This window comes from Anomaloglossus baeobatrachus, chromosome 2 (genome assembly GCF_048569485.1).
Source record: "Anomaloglossus baeobatrachus isolate aAnoBae1 chromosome 2, aAnoBae1.hap1, whole genome shotgun sequence".
Classification (NCBI taxonomy): Eukaryota; Metazoa; Chordata; class Amphibia; order Anura; family Aromobatidae; genus Anomaloglossus; species Anomaloglossus baeobatrachus.
In genome coordinates, this window is record NC_134354.1 from 438,931,246 (window position 1) to 438,946,803 (window position 15,558).

General features: G+C 42.7%; 2 protein-coding genes across 2 annotated transcripts in view; both read left to right on the forward strand.

Annotated features, from left to right (window-relative positions):
- Window positions 1–15,558, forward strand: part of POR (cytochrome p450 oxidoreductase) — a 438,013-nt gene that overhangs the window by 398,125 nt on the left and 24,330 nt on the right. The window lies entirely within an intron of this gene.
- Window positions 1–15,558, forward strand: part of TMEM120A (transmembrane protein 120A) — a 72,067-nt gene that overhangs the window by 49,307 nt on the left and 7,202 nt on the right. Inside the window, exons 8-10 of the mRNA XM_075334187.1 lie at window positions 1,269–1,330; window positions 1,449–1,541; window positions 15,190–15,254. Coding sequence (XP_075190302.1) covers window positions 1,269–1,330; window positions 1,449–1,541; window positions 15,190–15,254 — 220 coding nt within the window. The remainder of the gene's footprint in view (window positions 1–1,268; window positions 1,331–1,448; window positions 1,542–15,189; window positions 15,255–15,558) is intronic.

Here is a 15,558-nt window from a genome sequence, read left to right on the forward strand (position 1 = left end):
GCCATACAAGGGTTTGTCCATTTTTTTTGAACTATTTATTTACTATTTTTTTTTTATTTTTTTTTCCCCTAAATACTTGTATTTTTTGTTTTGGAATTTTTTTTTTTTTTTAACTAGGTTTCAGAATGAGTTAATTGAGAATCCATCAGTGAGCTTATTCTGATGGTCCAATGGCAGAGTTTCTAACTCTTACATCAGACTTCTTACTTTGGTCTGTGGTAGTAATCAGATGACACAGGAAAATTGTGTCGAAAACAAAGCGCTTGTAAAGACCAAATGATGCAAAATGTTAAAAGAAAATTAATTTCAAAAATATTTTTTTTATCCCCCAAATAAAACACAATTACATAAGAAATGTCGCCAGTGGTTTGATACCAACACCCCTGGTTGTCAGGTAGAGGATTAATATCAACGTCCTTCTCTGAACATTAAGATGGGAGCCGATGTCTGCGAAGGAATTCTAAGTGGGGCACTTGGCAGTTTAGTGGGCACAGTGCCCAGCAGATGTCAGCCGCTACATTTTAAAGGAATTGTCCATTATTTTGATCACCTAACTCACTTCGAACATTGCAACTAACAATGCTACCTCTATCTTGAGAGAGGGGAGAATGTAAGGGGTATTTTCCAGGACTACAATATTAATTGCCTTTCCTTAAGGCCGCTTTACACGCTGCAACATCGTTGAAGCGATCTCGTTGGGGTCACGGAATTTGTGACTCCCATCCGGTCGTTTTAGCTATGTCTTTGCGTGTGACACCTATGAGCAATTTTTGAATCGTCGCAAAAACGGTCAAAATCGCTCATCGATGAAATGCCCCCCTATTTTCGAATATTGCTGCTGCTCGGTGTACTATGTGTGACACCGCAAGAACGAGGATCCTCACCTTACCGGCGTCCCGGCCGCAATGACGAAGGAAGGAGGTGGGCGGGATGTTATGTCCCGCTCATCTCCGTCCCTCCGCTTCTATTGGGCGGCGGTTCGGTGACGCTGCTGTGACGTTGAACGAACCGCCCCTTAGAAAGGAGGCGGTTCGCCGGTCACAACGACGCCGCAGAGCAGGTATGTGCGTGTGACGCTGCCGTATCGATAATGTTCGCTACGGGAGCAATCACACGATATCGCATGTACGATGGGGACGGGTGCTTTTGCGCTAGACATCACTAGCAATGTGGTAGCGTGTAAAGCGGTCTTTAGAGTAGGCTTGTGGTATCAGATAATTGACGTTTCAACTACTTAGTAAAATCTGTATCGTTGTAATTTTTTATAGGCCTGATGGATTAATGTACCAGATGTTCAGAAATCAATTCCTTTCTTTCTCCATGTACCAAAGTACGTATAATGCGTCTCTATAAAGATTTTTTTATATCTGTAAATACTCATCAGACTAAGGCATTATTATTATTATTAATAATATTTATTATTATTATTATCTCTTTTTTGTTCATAGGTTTTGTTCAGTTTCTGCAGTACTACTACCAAAGTGGCTGTTTATACAGATTGCGAGCTCTTGGGGAGAGGCATAACATGGATTTGACTGTGGGTATGTAGAAGCTTCTGAAAGAATATGGTCAAGGCACCATAATGGTACTACTGTATCATATCATAAAGTAAATCTTACCTAAGGGTAAATCACAAACCCCTAATCACTTGGACCACCCATAATTTAATTGTTTTTCGTAATACCCTGAAAATTCAATGTCAATGGATACTAAGAAAATATACAATCTGTGTAAAAAAATAACTGCAATTACCACATTAAAAGCATGTCCCGTTGTATACCTAGTCTGCTCAGGGTTTTGACACAAGGGTCATTTCATTTATGAGAGAATACTGAAATGCCCAACAAACCAACTAAGTGCAATATATACAACGAAAAGCCCATGCCCTCGAATGACCCACATCGGTGTGATTTTGATGGCCTGTCCCAAAAAAGCCCATCTATAGTGTGACCTTTGCAAAATCCTTAGAACGGATTACCGACCTAAAACAAAAATGTACGTTAACCCTCTAGGTGCATTCAACAACAACCACAGCATCTAGATTAGTTAGAGAAAGGTGAATCCCTCTGCCACCCTTCACTCCTCCATATCACACCCCAACATGGCTTTTAATGGGTTCCTGTGGCATCCAAAAGCCTAACAATGACGCCATGGTTGCTTTCTTACTACTCCTATTAGACTGCTTTCTGCTGATTTGTCTAATTCATTGTACTACAAAGTTTTGCAGTATATGATGTGAGTGAGCTCATGTATGTGAAAAAAAATTGTGGAGTCTAAAAATGTTAGAAAAAAAAAAAACCCTCACAGAAAAAGCTGTATACCTATTAAAATGCTATATGATGTTTAATTATATATAAAGAAAAAGATGTGCATGTGATTGGTATTACTGCATGTGTAATGGCTCATCCTATTCAATATCCAGATTATTTAATACCCACTATGAACGCTGGGAAAAATAAATACATAAAATGAAAACAGAATTTGTTTTTAGCTTTTACTATTCAGAATCATAAGCATCCTAATATAAAATCTAAAATGGGTATTCGCATCTCCAAAATTCTATCCCAATATGTAGTAGGTGGAATAATAATTTAATATTAGCAAATACTTCCAATACGAATGTAGTATAGTTGTTCTGAAATAGGCATGTCTCTTACCTCATGTGCAGTTTAGGTATCTACGGTTATGACCACAAACAACTAACTCACTATAAGTGAATGTAACCATGGATACCTACACTGCAATGTCCTGCACATGAGGTAAGAGACATGGCTATATCATGGCTATATATTACTACATTTCTGATTGGAGGTATTCACTATTATTCGCTCTCTCTCGATCAATCTCGAATTCAAAATGGCGGCGTCACCCGCCCTCAAGTATTTTGCCCCTCCCATCCATTTTATCAGGGTGTATCCATATTTATGGCCCACCCAGGGTTTATCCACTGCATACTGATGGCCCACTGTGTGTGTGTGTGTGTGTGTGTGTGTGTGTGTGTGTGTGTGTGTGTCTATGTATGTATAGATAGAGGGTATATCTATCTACTTACATAATCACCAGTTTTGTCTGTTCCTCCTATTTCGTCATGCACCGCGGCATTGTCCGTTGCGCAGCCGCAGTACGAGCGATGCTCCGGCTTCCGGGTCCTCACTGCACGTAAGCAGACACACGTAAGCAGACACACGCAAGCAGACACCGAACACGTGCACACACAGCGCACATGCATGTATACACTATACACACACACTGCTGTATACTCACCTGTCCGGGGCCGCCGCTTCTGCTGTCAGCTCTTTACTGCAGTTGAATGCTTTGATGCGCCGTAAAGCATTCAACTGCAGTAAAGCCATGACTTCAACCTGCAGCGGCCGCTTCGTACACCGGACGCTATCGCGGAGCAGTCTGTGTGCTGCAGCTGGAGGCTCCGCGGGTACGGAGAATAGGTGAGACACTGCATAATAGGGGACAGATGGGAACCAGCAGGAGCACATTGTGCTCATTACAGCAGAGGATATCCGCCCCCTCCACCATATCTGTATACCCCCAGCACCCCTCCACCATATCTGTATACCCCCAGCACCCCTCCACCATATCTGTATGCCCTCAGCCCCCTCCACCATATCTGTATGCCCTCAGCCCCCTCCACCATATCTGTATGCCTCCAGCCCCCCTCACCAGGACTGTATGCCTCCAGCCCCCCTCACCAGGACTGTATGCCTCCAGCCCCCCTCACCAGGACTGTATGCCACCAGCCCCACTCACTACTGCTCCTGTCAGCACCACTAAGCATAGACAGATGTTTATTCCACCGCACTCCCGATGTGATAGCATCGGGCCTATTTCTAGTATGTGTATATATTGTACACATAGTGTGTGTGTGTGTGTGTGTGTGTGTGTGTGTGAAGTTGAATAAAATTTATTGCTTATTTTATTAAACTTCTATAAAAAATAATAAACTGAAATTGGGGCGTGCAATATTATTTGTCCCCTATAAGTTAATACTTTGCAGCAAAAGTTGGCGCTTCACTTACTGCTGCAAGTCGCTTGGGGTGTGTCTCTCAGTTATTGCAGGTTTTTGAGAGTCTGAAATTCTTGCCATTCTTCCTTTGCAAACAACTCGAGCTGAGTGAGGTTGGATGGAGAGAGTTTGTGAACAGCAGTTTTCAGCTCTTTCCACAGATTCTCGATTGGATTCAGGTCTGGACTTTGACTTGGCCATTCTAACACCTGGATACGTTTATTTGTGAACCATTCCATTGTAGATTTTGCTTTTGTTTGGGATCATTGTCTTGTTGAAAGACAAATCTCCGTCCCAGTCTCAGGTCTTTTGCAGACTCCAACAGGTTTTCTTCATGAATGGTCCTGTATTTGGCTCCATCCATCTTCCCATCAATTTTAACAATCTTCCCTGTACCTGCTGAAGAAAAGCAGGCCAAAACCATGATGCTGCCACCACCATGGTTGACAGTGGGAATGATGTGTTCAGGGTGATGAGCTGTATATTCATTTTACACCAAACTGGTTTCATCTGACCAGAGAACCTTCTTCCACATGTTTGGTGTGACTCCCAGGTGGCTTGTGGCAAACTTTAAACAACACTTTTTATGGATATGTTTAAGAAATGGCTTTCTTCTTGCCACTCTTCCATAAAGGCCAGATTTGTGTAGTGTACGACTGATTGTTGTCCTATGGACAGACTCTCCCACCTCAGCTATATATCTCTGCAGTTCATCCAGAATGATCATAGGCCTCTTGGCTGCATCTCTTATTAGTCTTCTCCTTGTTTGAGATGAAATTTTTGAGGAACGGCCGGGTCTTGGTAGATTTGCAGTGGTATGATACTCCTTCCATTTCAATATAATCGCTTGCACAGTGCTTCTTGGGATGTTTAAAGTTGTGGAAATCTTTTTGTAACCAAATCTAGCTTTAATCTTCTTCACAACAGTATCGCAGACCTGCCTGTTGTGTTCCTTGGTCTTCATGATGCTGTCTGTGCTGTAACCAGAAAACTGAGACTATCACAGAGCAGGTGCATTTATACAGAGACTAGATTGCACACAGGTGACATATTTATCATCATCAGTCATTTAGGACAACATTGGATCATTCAGAGATCCTCAATGAACGTCTGGAGTGAGTTTGCTGCACTGAAAGTAAAGGGACCGAATAATATTGCACGCCCCAATTTTCAGTTTATTCTTTTTTTTACAAAAGTTTAAAATTAAGCAATAAATATCGTTCAACTTCACAATTGTGTCCCACTTGTTGTTGATTCTTAACCATAACATTAAATTTTTTTATCTTTATGCTTGAAGCCTGAAATGTGGGCCAAGGTTGAAAAATTCAAAGGGGCCACATACTTTCGCAAGGCACTATGTATATTTGTGTGCGTGTATGTATGTGTATGTATGTGTATTATGTGTGTATTGTGTGTGTGTGTGTGTGTGTGTGTGTGTGTGTGTGTGTGTGTATGTATGTGTATGCATGTGTGTGTGTATGCATGTGTCTTGCTAAATTCTACTAAGAAGGGGGCTGAAAGCCCGTACTTACGAAGCGCTCACTGATATCCTAATGAGGCACGAATACTAATATTCTTTATAGCAAGATACTATTTATTTTAATAGCCCATGAATATATATATATAGTCAATGGTACATAGGCATAAGAACTATAGTCATAGAAACTTCTACAATAACAGAAATATGGATCAACATTACCGTTATGTTGTAGCAATCCTTTCACATCGGAGGGAACTCGAGTTAATGATAAGGAATCAACATGGCATCTTGGCATGGCATCACAGGAACAGTGCGTACGTACACTTCAATGTCCTGGAAGGTATTTCCCTAACATTAAGCGAGTTCGGTGTATTTTTTATAGGAAAATATTGTAGGTTGGGTTTACCTGGTCACCAGCATATGACAGCTGAGTCATGTTCATGTAACTTGACCACAAGCTGCTGTGGGCACCAGTAGCTTCCTGCACATTTCCTGCACATTTAGCCAGTGGTCAACTGGCTGACCACAGTTTAGTGAAATATTGCAATGAGCTGTAAATTTCATATGCAAGCTTCCTTAAACCTGTCTTTAAGCTAACCACAAGTTTCCGGCAAGTGGAACTGTGAATGTTACTTCCTTTATTTTGAAAACTGCTTCAAGACATGTATTCTTTGGTCATCATATTGGCCCTCCAAAGGACATCTTTTTGATACTGAATTATTGATGGGTCAAATAATATCTGGGATCACTCCTATCTTTTATGATTCCTATCTAATCACACATTCTTTCAGTCATATCACATTGGTATCACAATCGGTCCTTGATCCCAGGGATTATTTTCCATCATCAGTATTCCACTAGAAGAAGATCACTCGGAATATACCATACCATGACCAAGAAATATCACTTTAAATAGGACACTAACATTGACTTTGCCACAGATTTTGATTTCTTGGTTTGTTTGGATAAACGTTTAATCACAAATATAATCACTTTCACTACTATGTATATTAAAACTAAAAGCAATATTATCTGAAAAGCTCCCTTGAATATCATGTGTTTTGGCATTTGCTCGATATTCAAAGGAATCATTACACATTACATTTCCCGATATGTTACTACAAGTTTCACTAGTCCCGTTTATGAACATATTGGCATAAGGCCATAACATATCATGAATTGTCTTTTCCACTAAGCTGGGTTTAAAAGCATCTACAGTATTTATAGCTGTCCCAAAACTTATTTTTATATTCCCCATAGGGATGAATCCCAGGTTAGTCAGTCCAGTCTTATTTGTTGGTACCCAAATTCCTCCCTTAAAAGCCAGATATTGCAAATTGGTGACTGTTGCATTCAAATTTCCTTGCCACCATGGAAGATTGATCCATCCCACTATGGAAATGGGTACTGTCGCATTCTATAGATGAACACATCGAGTGTCTTTATCAGCAAGATGATCAGAACAACTTTTCTACTTTAAGATTTCCTCCATCGATACCGGGACATCCAGATAAGGGATACTGGTGGCTGTAACCGGAGAATGTGTACAGATCCAGCAATCTGTGTGTTGAAAATGTGATGGTGCATCAGAAATTCATTCGCCACAGGTTCCTCCTGATGTAGACTTGTCCATCCAACGACCAGAGAGGCAAACATCAAACACAGGAATTTCTCCATCTCATCACTATCGAGCTCTTCCCAGTAACCGATACCATGGATTCCGCTTATTTACCACACCTTCTGCAAATAAAGATACACTATTATTCTCGTAAATAACATTTTTCTTGTGGGACATATTCCCACTTCTCCACTCCTGGTCTCATTATCAGGAGAGTACGATCTTTTCCGACCGCTATTACCTCTGTCTCTGAGGGCGGTCCTTGGAGGTTTTGAATCCATATTTTTGCTCCTACATTTTTAATATTAGAGGATCCAAAACCTTTAGTACCCCCGTATTGTTAATTCTGCCGGGGCAGTTCCTTCTCTTATTTCAGACAAGTTTATTAGAATTATCAACACCTGAGCCACCCTCTGGTGTTTCATCAATATCAAAGGTTCATTTCCAAAATTTAGCATCAGTACCTTGATTTCTCCCTGATAATCTGCCTCTATTACCCCTCCCACCACTATGGCTCTTTTTAACACTAAACTAGAACGAGTGGCTATTTGACCATAATGATCCTTTGGTATATGGCAACCCAATCCTGTTGAAATTGGTTTTACCTTACCTGGGGGTACCACGACAGTTTCCAATGTACTGAGGTCTAAACCTGCTGAATAAGGTGTCGCTCTTTCTGGTGTGCCCAAACAGCTGTACCTTGCCTTGTCAACTGTTGGACTGACTTGTCTGATGGCTGCTGCTTTATCTGCTTCTGAATTAAACAAACGTTCAAGTGAGTTAGTAGGGACATGAGCATCGACATGAAATACAGTGGTCTTGGTAGATTGAATAATCCCTTCAATGTCTTGCCACACTTCCCTGACCATCTCAAACACATTTTGCTGTTCCTCTCCCCATTGGAACTCATATTGTTTCCTCGTTACGTTGTACAAATGAGCCAACATTTGTCCCAAATGAGGGATATGTTGTCTCCAAAAATCAAACAATCCAATATAAGACTGAGTCTCCTGTTTGGATTTAGGGACCAGAAAATTAATAATTTTCTGTCTGGCATTGGGCAAGATCTCTCTGTGCTCCTTGTTCCACTGAATCCCTAGACATGTTACCACCTGAGACGGTCCTTGAACCTTGGCATCATTGATTTCCCATCCTTTACTCATATGAGCAACCAGTTTTGTCAATTGATCTTTCACACTTTGCTCATCTTCTCCTTGCATCATTATATCATTGATATAATGTGAGATCTGCATTTCCTTATGACAAGACATAACCCCAAAGGAGAATTTTCCTTTGGTTAGATTAAGAGTCATCCATTTTAGGATATCCATTCCCAAAATATATTCTGGTATAGGTACTACCAGCACCGTATACTGCTTGATAGGTAAATTACCTATCTTCAAAGCTACCTGTGTCTGAACCCCGGTGATCACTTGACCACCTAGTCCAGCAATTTTTACTCGAGGTCCTTTTATTGTTTCTGGGTTTCCATGAATTAAAGTAGCCTCCGCCCCCGTGTCAATCAAAGCTGGGACTCTTTGAACATTTCCCCCTTTACAATGTATGCTAAGATTGACGTAGGGACGTTCGTCCCTTTTTATCAATAGGGGGGCTTGGCTGGCTACCTATGGTAAATCACTTCCTTCTGAACTTTCATTTACACAGACTTCAGTCTGTGTATTAGCCCTTCCTTCCGTGACCTTTGTGGCCACGGCTGCAGCCAGTTCTTCCCATGGATAAACTGACTGAAAATCTTCCCAAGACACTTTCTTTGGGGTTTTTTCCCCTTTTCCCTCTAATTTCTTTACCTTGGGGGTTTTTGAACCCCCTTCCATATTTGTAGTGGTCACTCTCTTTGCAGATAGAACTTTCTGTTTGTACAACTTCCATAATTCTCCGGTCTCCTTTCCATCAATCCTTTCCTTATTGATCCCGGCTTTAAGCAAAGCCTGGAACATGTCTTTGCGAGACACCCGTGGGGCCTTCCCTACTGATTTCTCTTTCCAATCAGGATTGTTTGGTTTACTGTTACCAACATGGCCTCCAGGGGATGATTTATCCCACTGTCCCATAGCCTGTAACTCCCTCATCCGCCCTAGAACTACACCGATTGATTCTCCAGTCAGCGCTACAGTTAAGGTTAAAATAACTGTTTTGTATGCTGGGGGAGCATGTTTAACCAGCCTATTTCTTATGCTGGCTGTTAATGGGTACTGGAGATAATCATCATCCATTCCCAAAAGAGGAAGAGCATTCCTCATTGCTTCTTCCTTCAGCCTTTCCATACCATCTTTTAAGGTATACCAAGGTTTATCATTGATTAGGAAAGTCTGCTTCTGATGGATATTTGTCCAGAAAAGCATGGGCTAAGATCATGATTAAGTTTTGAGTACCATGCTCATTATGATCAACAAAATAATTTTTTATTGATCTCTGAATTTCTGAGTCACGAGACATAGTGACAAATTTTGCCACGTCTCCGGCGTCAAAGTGCACCCCACCTCCTCCGAGATCGTGCACCCTGACCAACCAGGGAATTTCTCCTTCTCCTGGTTTTTGTCTAAACTGTGTTTAAAATGCTATCAACTTCTCCTTGAGAGTAATCTTCAATGGTTACTCGATTTTTTACATGAGGAATCGTTCTCTCATTTATGATGGCATTACCATCTTCGTCATATTGCAGATTCCCCTGACCATCCCGGACATGTTCCCGGATGATCTCATTTTCTGTCCTCTCTAGGCGCCTCCTCACAGGATTAGCCTGAATCTTCCCTTTATGGTAATCCTCCTCATCAGATGATGAAGATGAATCCCACACATCCCCATCCCAAGTATCGGGATCCCAGTTTATAGAAGCTGAGGCGATACTTTTATGTACTTTGGTTTTATTTACTTTTCCTCTTCTTTTCTTGTACTTATTTTGAGCAATTTGGATTTTATTTACCTTTCCTCTTCTTTTCTTGTACTTATTTTGAGCAAATTTTATGGCAGCTTTTTGTGCCACATTCTGATAATGTTCCAATTTATCCTTCAACAGTCTGGTATTACATTCCAGAACTGTTTTCAGGCAACCTAATTCTATCATCTTTTGTTCCATCTGGGAACTTTTCTTCTGCATCTTTAGATTACGCTCATGCATCTCGCGATATGCACTTGCCAAAATCCAGATGCGCCGTCCTAAAGACACTACATCACCTGCTTTCACAGGGGCACTACTGAGTACATTCACAACATCAGTAATCTCACTACCCTTGAGCTTATTCTGCCATTGTTCTGCCAATCCACAATTGACCAATTCATGTGCTATAAGATTGTAGAGAGCCTCAGTCCAGCCGGGGATCTCCACAACAACCTCCTTAACATTATCCTTACGTTTTCTGAACATTTTGACACTATGCAAAAAGATTGAAAAATATCTGGAAATTTGCCAAATATATGTTTTTAATTTCTAAATTACAAAAATTCGTTAATTACTTCTAATAGAAGTAATCCTGCCGACTACGCCAATTTATGTCTTGCTAAATTCTACTAAGAAGGGGGCTGAAAGCCCGTACTTACGAAGCGCTCACTGATATCCTAATCAGGCACGAATACTAATATTCTTTATAGCAAGATACTATTTATTTTAATAGCCCATGAATATATATATATATAGTCAATGGTACATAGGCATAAGAACTATAGTCATAGAAACTTCTACAATAACAGAAATATGCATCAACATTACCGTTATGTTGTAGCAATCCTTTCACATCGGAGGGAACTCGAGTTAATGATAAGGAATCAACATGGCATCTTGGCATGGCATCACAGGAACAGTGCGTACGTACACTTCAATGTCCTGGAAGGTATTTCCCTAACATTAAGCGAGTTCGGTGTATTTTTTATAGGAAAATATTGTAGGTTGGGTTTACCTGGTCACCAGCATATGACAGCTGAGTCATGTTCATGTAACTTGACCACAAGCTGCTGTGGGCACCAGTAGCTTCCTGCACATTTCCTGCACATTTAGCCAGTGGTCAACTGGCTGACCACAGTTTAGTGAAATATTGCAATGAGCCGTAAATTTCATATGCAAGCTTCCTTAAACCTGTCTTTAAGCTAACCACAAGTTTCCGGCAAGTGGAACTGTGAATGTTACTTCCTTTATCTTGAAAACTGCTTCAAGACATGTATTCTTTGGTCATCATATTGGCCCTCCAAAGGACATCTTTTTGATACTGAATTATTGATAGGTCAAATAATATCTGGGATCACTCCTATCTTTTATGATTCCTATCTAATCACACATTCTTTCAGTCATATCACATTGGTATCACAGCATGTGTATGTATACATACACACATATATATATATATATATATATATATATATATATATATATATATATATATATATATATATATATATATATATATATATATATATATATATATATATATATATATAATACCGTATTTTTCGCTTTTATAAGACGCACTTTTCCTCCCAAAAATTTGGGAGGAAAATGGGGGGTGCGTCTTATAAAGCGGTACCTGGGGGGGGGTCCTGTCTGAGGCGGCCGGGTGCCTGTGGCTGCATGCAAGCGGCCGGGTACCTGTGCTTGCGTGCGGTGGCAGCCGGGTACCCGTGGCTGTGTGGGGTCGGCAGCCGGGTACCCATGCCGCTCGCACACAGTCATGGGTACCCGGCTGCCACCGCACGCAAGCACAGGTACCCGGAGGCTTGTACGCAGGGTGGGCGGGCAGCCTATTGGCTGCCACTCTGTGCATGCGGGGCGGGCGGCTGTGCAGCATATTACCAGTTGTCCGCGGTCCCACTTTCAAATGATTGCGCCGGTGGAGCTCTTGGATGAGAGCTCCATCTGCGCACGCGCTGCTCTGGGAGTCACCGCGTGCGCATATGGAGCCCTTGGATGAGAGCTCCATCTGCGCATGCGTCGCTCCGGGCGCCATTACTTGAATCGGGACCGCGGACACACTGGGAAAACACCGCATCCGTCTGCTCCACCACTGAGCAGTCCCCGCCGCTGCTACCACTGAGCAGTCCCCGCCGCTGCCACCACTGAGCAGTCGCCGCTGCCACCACTGAACCGGCCTGCTGCACGGCTCACCCGCCACGGACCCCACGGCTGCTGCCGCCACCGCGGACCCCACGGCTGCTGCCGCCACCGCGGACCCCACGGCTGCTGCCGCCACCGCGGACCCCCACGGCTGCTGCCGCCACCGCGGACCCCCACGGCTGCTGCCACCGCGGACCCCCACGGCTGCTGCCACCGCGGACCCCCACGGCTGCTGCCACCGCGGACCCCACGGCTGCTGCCACCGCGGACCCCCACGGCTCCTGCCACCGCGGACCCCCACGGCTCCTGCCACCGCGGACCCCCACGGCTCCTGCCACCGCGGACCCCACGGCTCCTGCCACCGCGGACCCCACGGCTCCTGCCACCGCGGACCCCGCTGCGCCTGCCAGCACAACCTGTGCCTCCTGTGACCCCGCTTCACCACCACTGCTGCCCCCCTCCGGTAAGAGAACACCGGAGTATAAGACGGACCCCATTTTTCTTTTTTTTTACCTTTTTATTATGTCTAAGTTTGGGGTGCGTCTTATATTCCGGTGCGTCTTATAAAGCGAAAAATACGATATTATATGTATGTATGTATGTATGTATGCATGTATGTATGTGAAAAGGTTTTGATATCGTGTTAGCCAGTTGAAACATTATTGAATGTTCTCAGTGAGAGGAACAAAATTATAATCTTGTGATACCTTTTAATGGCTAACTAAAATAAAGTGATGTTACAAAGCAAGCTTTTGAGACCTCAGGTCCCTTCATCAGGCATGGTATGACAAAATATCAGAAGAAACACAAATATATGCACAAACAGAGCAGAAGGATGGCATAATAAAAGGCATTTAAATAAACAAACACTGAGCTTAGAAAGTGAATCCTTAAAGGGAACCTGTCATCAGAAATTTTGCACTAAACTTAAAAGATTCCCCCTCTGCAGTTCCTGGGCTGCCTTCTAGCAATGTTCCTGTTTATGTGCCCCCTTTCTGACCAAAATAAAGACTTTGTAAAGTGGTACCTTTTTTTTTTTTTTTTTTTTTGTATTCAGATCTTGATAATTGTACACGGGGGCGGGCTCTCTGGTGTCTGTTAGTCTGCCTCCATGTCGCTTTAGGCCGTCCCCCATCGCTCAATTTCAAAGAGTTGACGTGAGGTAAGCTGGCCAGCGCTTGCGCAGAACGGTGGAGGCGACGGTGAAAGCACGACCACGAGATTATGGGCGGGTACTTGCTGATGAAAGTCACAGCACCGCCCATAATCTCACACATGCGCAACACGCCACCAGCGGTCACACTGTGCACATTGCACAGTCCCGCGAGAGTGGCACGGCGCATGCGCGAGATCATTGGCGGCCATAATCTCGCGCACGCGCTGTGCCACTCTCGCGGGACTGCAATGTGCAGTGTGACCGCTGGTGACGTGTTGCGCATGTGTGAGATTATGGGCGGCGCTGTGATTTTCATCAGCAAGTACCCGCCCATAATCTCGTGGTCGCGCTTTCACCGTCGCCTCCACCGTTCTTCGCAAGCGCTGGCCAGCTTACCTCACGTCACCTCTTTGAAATTGTGCGATGGGGGACGGCCTAAAGCGACAGGGAGGCAGACAAACGGACACCAGAGAGCTCGCCCCCATGTACCATTATCAAGATCTGAATACAAAAAGGTACCACTTTACAAAGTCTTTATTTTGGTCAGAAAGGGGGCACATAAACAACAGGAACATTGCTAGAATGCAGCCCAAGAGTTGCAGAGGCGGAATCTTTTAGGTTTAGTGCAAAATTTCTGATGACAGGTTCCCTTTAATTAGCTGTGATTAGTGGTGTGAGTTTTATTGTCCCAATATCCTTGTAGGATCAGAGATCTGATGAATCTCTGGAATAGACTCCTCAGATTTTGTAATGGGCCGTAAATCCTTCTGACAGGTTGAGTCCTGTGTCCCCAGAGTTAAACATTTTAGTGTGTGTGTGTGTGTGTGTATAATTATATATAATATAATATAATATAATATAATTATGCTGCACTGTGACTGCCACAAATTTGTAGTGCAAAATACAATGCAGGATTTTGTATTTACTATTCATTGCACCCAGATAAAGTTGAGAAAATTTAACCCAAAAATGTCTATCGTGCAGTATAATTTATCCTGAAATAAACAAGCCTCCTGAAACCTAGGATGAGAGGGAAATAGCACTTATCAGATGAAAATTAAAAAAAAATAAATTTTAACTTTCCGGCCCAAATAGGACTGATTCTTAAAAGGTTAAACAGGCATTATCTTGTCATAACTGAGACTTGTAAATTTGCTCTGAGGATAAAAACCCCCTTACTCTTAAACCATCCTATCCCATTACACTGACTTTATACTTACCAATGTTTTGGTTGGAAAAATATGGCTGTTAAAGCCCCATTTTCAGGATCGCACCCGGAATGGCCAAACCCAATGGTAACACCCACTATGGAGGGGTTTACATAGGCACCACCCTTTTTTAGAACTGGGGCATGGCCAAAATTGCCTGACTTGTTTGTGAAATATTGGGACATTCCCTCTAAATTCCAGATTAGATTAATTGAATATAGCGCTTTATCTGACAGCCGTGACATGAAACATTAGCAGTATATCATTTTAGTGCAATATTCGCTTTTGTTTTGATTCTGTATCTTGAGTGACTCCTCCACATTTTGCAGACCCGGAATGGCCAAACCCAATGGTAACACCCACTATGGAGGGGTTTACATAGGCACCACCCTTTTTTAGAACTGGGGCATGGCCAAAATTGCCTGACTTGTTTGTGAAATATTGGGACATTCCCTCTAAATTCCAGATTAGATTAATTGAATATAGCGCTTTATCTGACAGCCGTGACATGAAACATTAGCAGTATATCATTTTAGTGCAATATTCGCTTTTGTTTTGATTCTGTATCTTGAGTGACTCCTCCACATTTTGCAGACATGCTTACACCTCTTTCTCTGATTGTTCTGCTTCAATATTTGTTTCAGAGGGTTTTCAGTCATGGATGTGGAGGGGATTGACCTTTCTCTTACCATTCCTCTTCTTTGGCCAAGTAAGTGTGTTCTCATTTCTTAACGGATCTCCAAAATCTAATTTTTACAGTTTGTACTAAGGCCTCATTCAGACCTCCATAAGTCATATGGGTGGTCTGGGTTTTTCACTGGTAAAAACATGTACCCATTAAAGTCTATGGTGCTGTTCACGTGTTCGGGGCTCTTTGCAGACAGTGCACTCGGTGCTCTTTGCAGACAGTGCGCTCGGGGCTCTTTGCAGACAGTGCGCTCGCAAACAAATCAAGGAACATGTCCATTTTTGATTAGAGTGCCAGATGAAAATTATCCATACAAGTCTATATA